Source organism: Wasmannia auropunctata, unplaced genomic scaffold, assembly GCF_000956235.1.
Source record: "Wasmannia auropunctata unplaced genomic scaffold, wasmannia.A_1.0 LD336103.1, whole genome shotgun sequence".
NCBI classification, from domain to species: Eukaryota; Metazoa; Arthropoda; class Insecta; order Hymenoptera; family Formicidae; genus Wasmannia; species Wasmannia auropunctata.
The window spans coordinates 1,620,989-1,627,540 of NW_012026787.1; the positions used below are offsets into that span (position 1 = coordinate 1,620,989).

The following is a 6,552-nucleotide window of genomic DNA, read 5'->3' on the forward strand; positions in this document are numbered from 1 at the left end:
GGGGGGGAGATAGAAGAACTAGAATTTTTTGTCCAAAAATTGGATGATTTATAGTGCCATGTGACAAGGAGCGTTGTTATGGTGCAGCATTTAATGGTTTGCAATGCTCGGTTGCACACGACCTTTTTCTGAGACGTTCCAAGATAGCTCAAAAACCAGTTACGCAAAACGGAAACCTAATACTCACCAAGTAACTCGAGAAGGTTAAAACTCATACTTGCTCATACTGAAGGTTTATGATGAGTCGACCTTGACGATCTGTATAGAGAGAGCTCGTAATATTGCTGCTCATTACTTTTCTGCCGGACTTTATATATGATATTGTTATGCAGAAGAAATCAGCTGCTTAATTCATGTTCATTTTTTCAGATGTTTCCTTCTATATTCTATTCTATATTCTTGAAGTGACAATGGATTTTAATATACATTCGCAAGACAACGATTCGCGAGAAGTTGTAAACTTTACGAGAGAATTGAAAGAGATATCAAAAAATAGTTTCCAGGAATATTTGCAACAGCTTTACGAACGTTGGCAAAACGGCAAATTGGACATTATCCAAGAAAATTACTTTGAAAGAAATATTATGTAAATATATAAAATGAGGTTACTTATTGCTGTAATAAACCATGAATTCCAAGAATTTTTTGAAGTTAATTGTGTATACTTATAAAACATTTCATGTTAATTAATACACTAAAATAAGATAAAAACAGCTAAATTTACAAAAATATGTTTAAGATAAGAGTTGCATGATCCGAACAAATAATGGTTGATATGTATGTATAATAGGTATTGCGAGTTTAATAAGTATAGATGATGTCGCCATGTGCTGGGCTAACTTTATATTTCGCGAACTTATTCCCTCTTCTCTTTTGCTACATGTGAGAACCGAATACCGAACAAGTACTTCGCCGGTACTTCTCGAACCGACTCACTGGCAAGCGTATCTTTCTATTGTATCTCTGTATAGTTAAATATATGTCATTACGTTATACTTCGAGTTTGGTATGCTCTACCTATTTGCTCCGATCTTCCACTAAATCCCGAGAAACACATTAATGGTAAAATCAATTGGAAAAATCAATTTTCGAAAAAATTGATTTTTCACATCAAAATCATTGCCATTTTTTTAAATGGAATGCTTGATTTTTATTTAACATAATTTTTTTAGTTATTCTATGTATAAAAATAGAGTTAGTTGCTTTTCAAAAAAAATCGTGCAATGTCCAACTACGTTTTTTTTTTTCAAACATCTATGTATTTTCTTTATACCAATTAATTTATCTCATTATTTTATGCATAAAAGTATTAAAGTACAATTATACTAAGAAATGAATAATTTACAACATATTTTATATTTTATGTCATAATATGACAACTAATAAAGTATAAAATATCACTATTAATTTTTTTATAATTCTACTTTAATATTTTTGCAGAATAACTAGAAAAATTAATGTATGTAAAAAATTATACAATTCTATTAAAAAAAATAATATCTGACATTGAAAAATCGAAACATTTTTTTCATAAGTTGATTCACTATTTTTACCATTAGCTGTTGCTCTTCAGATCATACAACTTTTGTCTTTGATATTTTTGTAAATCTAAAATTATACTGCTCGAAAAAATTATGGCATAGAAAAATTTTGTGCAAAAATTGGCTAACTTTGGCTGACGATAACTCTGCGAAAAATTATCATAGGATGATAGAACTTTTTTAAAATTAAATCTCTTGAAATCTCTAAGATACTATCTTGAAATTCTTTATCTTTTTAAGGTACAATGGGTCGATTTTAAATTTGACGCACTCCTGCTACTGTAAACTTTTAAATCTGAAAGCATTTTTGCCATATTTAAAATTTCAAAGTTTAACGGAATGCACGGACTTGCTAAAATTTTTCTCGGGAATGCCGTTTATAGCGTCGTAAAGCTTAAATCTTTCTCTTTAATTAAAAAAAAAAAACAAATTGCTACGATTTTTTTTACAAAGTTACAGCATTTTAAAGTAACCCTTGTATTTTTCTCATGTATGGCCAGCATTACCCGATTTATGTCCCATAGGAAGATTGGCAATCGACTTTTGCATATCGTGTGTATATATGTGTGTTTTACATATGCGCACAATGCAAAATCGCTATAAACGGAATTCCCGAGAAAAATTTTAGTCTTGCATTCCGTCAAACTTTGCAATTTTCAATATTGTCCTGAGGGCAAATACGTTTTCAGATTTAAGAGTTTACAGTAGCAGGAATCAAATTTAAAATCGACCCATAGTACCTAAAGTAGAAATTTCAAGCTTTAATTTAAAAAAAAGTTCATCCTACAATGATTTTTCGCGGAGTTATTGTCAGCCAAAGTTGCCAATTTTTGCCCAAAATTTTTTTGAGCAGTGTATTTCATGTTATTTCAGTGTATCAATTAAAATGAAACACTTTGTATGACACATGCGCGCTGCGCGCGCGCGTGTGTGTGTGTGCATGCGTGAGTGTGAGTGTGTGCGTATATATAATCAATGTGTATTGGCACCGCCAATTTTTTGGGAACACATTTATCCATTATTCTAATCGCTGGACGGATACCTGATAAGCTCTCATATCTACTCTTTCATTCTTAACTACTTAAGGTCTGTATTCTCATATACAAAAAGAGAGGAAGGCGTAAAAAGTAACGAGAGGATATTCAAGATAATGCTACTTAAAACGAAACAAGATTGAACCAATGAAAACGAGACGCAATGATGATGAGTCCAATTCGTTCTACGTACATGATGTAATTATTACAGACGACGGTCCGCCAAGCGCGCAGAAATGGTAATATAAAATTAAGTTGTGCCCTTGTCCATTAGACAGTTCGAACTTACGGTTCGTTAATTTTAAAATATTCCGAAAGAAAAGTCGGGTCTACACATAATTATGTTATGTCTTTTATTTTGTACTTACAGCAATTCAAATCAATATTAATTATAAAGTTCGCGCGCTTTCTCATTGCAGTCGTAATTTTTGTTTCACATTATCGGATTATCGATCATATTTGCTCTTGAATCGGGAGAAAATTACGCAAGTTTCTTCGGCCGCATTTTTTATACGTCTTACAGATCACTGTTGAGTCGGGAAACAACGCGTTCGCAGAAAGTTTGTTAGTCGTAGATTTACAACATTATAAGTATTTATCGTAGCTATTGTTGGAATCCCTTTTTTCTTTTTCTCTTTTTTTTATTAACTATCGATTATTATCATAAAGTTAAAGAACGTATTTTGACTGGTAGAAAGTGCAGGCAAGGAATATCATCACGGCGATGTAAAGCAGCTTCATCGCGGAGGTGGCCGTCGCGGAATTGCACAAATCGCTGCTGCAGATATGGCAGGACTCGATTACATCACGTCCTGGCTGTGTTATGGAATTACCGCACTGGCCGTCGACGACGTCAATTTCGTCATGATACGGAGTGGAGCATTGGCGTATGACAACTCGCTCGCCGTATTCTAAACACAAATTAATCGTTTAATAGCAATCGGGATTTTCGGGTCATTCGTGTCAAGTCCGCTTCGTATCAAAATAAAATTCTATTTATAGTTTCGTGTGCAATATGACAAAATGTTCGAAACAAATCAGATATATAAAACATTATATATACAAAACATTTTATACAGTATATACAATATACATATATAGCATCTACAGGTAGTTATTGTACCTACCATTTTTCATGGACAGAGCATATTGAACTGAATAAAAAATCCTTTACTATTTTGTGAGTTTTTTAATAATTAATGAAAAATTAATAAAGATTTGCGGAGTAGCGGCGTGTATCTGTGCATCTGTACAAGACATGGAAGCAGTCACGCCAGCGCAACTAAAAGCATTTATGAAAGAAGATTTCCAGTGCTGCTTTAGCAAGTACCAAGAACGATGAGATAAGTGTATTAGAAACGAGGGAGGAGTATTTCGAAGGGGACTAATTGTAATCTGTCTTTTAATATAATAAGTTTTTTTTATTTCAACATTCATCGTATTTTTTGATTACCTCTTGTATATATATATATATATACATATATACACGGAAAAAATTGCTGTGGATGTTACAACAATATTCTTTATGTTTAGAAAAGAAATTCATGTGAATTTAAGTTATATTAATGTTATATGGCATTCATCTGGTATGCTCATCAGTACGGTTGTCACAACCGTAGTGCTTAGAATAAATAACATTCGGTTAGAATATCTTCATATATGTGGTTGCTTCAATCGAAGCATTATTGTTATCTCTCTAATGTAATCTGCACAACAAATAATATGATTGAGAGAAATATATGATACAGCTACACGTCACAACATTGAGACTGAGAGTTCAGTTAACTATATAAGTCACTTCTAAAGTATTTTAATTCCTGTAACCCTTTTGAATTGATGGAAAATTATTACAATTATTACGTTGTGGCAACAGTCATTTATATATATATATATATATATATATACATATAAAAGAAATCTGCACATATATTTATCGATTGCAAATTATGATTACGATTTCTTAATTAAATCTTTTAAGTTAATCTCTTAAGCGATCAAAACTCGCCGAATGGAATTCTATTTGTAATTTTATATTAACATAAAATAATATTATATTATATAATATAAAGTAATATATATATATAAAGTATATAATATAAAAGCGGCGTCTACAATGGGCAGTGGCAGTAATAGATTAAGGAGTAACACGTTGGAGTAAGCTGGTTTTTTGGTATAATAGAGCGTAGAGCAAGTAAGCAAAATAGTTGAAATCCATGGAGACTTTAATCCTACAGTTTACTCCTAACGCTTACTCTTTAATCCATTACTGCTACTGCCCATTGTTGACGCCGCTAAATTACAAATAGAATTCCATTCGGCGAGTTTTGATCGCTTAAAAGATTGAATTAAAAGATTTAATTAAGAAATCGTAATCATAATTTGTAATCGATAAATATATGTACAGATTTCTTTTGTTTGTTATTTCATGCTATGCAACAAACGACAAGAGCAAACGGGAACTTCTCGGAAAGTCCTTCAATAACGCGTTATCGTTTCGGGGTCATCTTTTCTTGTGCGCCGACGAGCACAGACCCAACGTCTATTTAATAGCGCATTATTATTGTCGCTTACGTAATTTTTGCGTTCACGTGGCGGTCGCGCTCGCTATTTCATGCTGCAATGCCTCGTCACGCTAGAATTCCGTCGAATTGACACAGAATTCGACGTGCGGTTAGTACGTTCGATTTGCCGTGAAACCACGCAACATGACAGATTTAACAACGCGTGCGTAGGAGAGAAAGAGAACGAGAGAAACAAGAAGCGTATATTACCCTGGCCCGAAATTAATCACGATCTCATGGTGACTGTAACGACAATTTTTTTCTCGTAGGTGTGGCACCGGCCTTGTTTTAACATCCAATTATCATCGTTATTTCTATGCGCGCCGGCATGACTCAATCGCGACGCGTATTACCGTGCTCGTCGTCACAGTCTGAGGAGGGAAAAGGATACAACGCATTAAAAAGATGCGACTTCACAATGCGTCATCCTCCTACAAACGTGTACGTACTTCGGGCGGCGTGTACGCGCGGCGTATCTCGCGATGCTCGTGGAGCAGAATTTTTTGCCATTACGGTCATGCGGTAGCTTTTTTTCCGCGCTATCACGTAGTTAACGACTGAAAAATTAACACATACGCGAGGCAGATGGATATTAAAATGCGCGGAAACGAATGTTACCTTGGAATATTTGAACGTCATCAACATTCAGGTTTTATTAAACTCGTGACTTGTTAATACGTTGTAAAATTAAAAGATTGTTGAAATTGCCATAGATCGCTCGATAAATACATTGAAACATTTTTTAGTGCAAATTTACGCATTACATTATGATGTTATTTCTAATAAACGAGCATGGAACTGTACCTTTTCTGACGATTTTACGACAGATGGGTTTTGAAGAACCATAAGGACCTGGGTCACAAGGCTTTATATGGAATGCAGCCTGATGATCCGAAGTGTTCAGCGGGTCGTTACACAGGGCATTTACATTGGACGAGCATACCCAGCAGCGTAAGGCGGAACCTATTATAGAGCAGGACGAATAATTCATAAAATATGATTTTATTATTAAAGTGACAAGACACAATATAAATACGTTTAAACGTACAAAATATTTAACATTTACTTTACTACGTTTTCACATAGAGTTTATTTATATAGAATTATAAATTTACACATTCAGAACACCTTTATTTTCTAACGGCTTATTTTCTAAAATTATAATGGCAAATATTATTCCTTTTTACGTGCAAAAGAGTTCTTGAATATAATTATTTTTTCAAAATGTTGATGAAGTTAAATAGAAATTTTTACCATAAAACCTTTGTATTGTGATGTGTGTATATTATTCTTTTCTATGTAAATTTTGAATAATTTTGGACATACATCGAGAAAAATTGAAAGTCATTTTTCATAACAGGCAGTTTTACCCATTTGTGTTAGCATTAACTAAAAATTTCTGAATTTATCTATTTA

At 33.2% G+C, this 6,552-nt stretch overlaps 1 protein-coding gene across 1 annotated transcript; it reads right to left on the bottom strand.

Annotated features, from left to right (window-relative positions):
* Positions 1-2,905: 2,905 nt before the first annotated feature.
* Positions 2,906-6,127, bottom strand: LOC105457848 (protein quiver). Its single transcript, XM_011702754.1, has 2 exons — positions 5,941-6,127; positions 2,906-3,486 (listed from the first exon to the last, which is right to left on the bottom strand). The coding sequence occupies exons 1-2, from the start codon at positions 6,125-6,127 to the stop codon at positions 3,245-3,247; spliced, it is 429 nt and encodes a 142-aa protein (XP_011701056.1). The 3' UTR covers positions 2,906-3,244.
* Between the last annotated feature and the right edge of the window lie 425 nt (positions 6,128-6,552).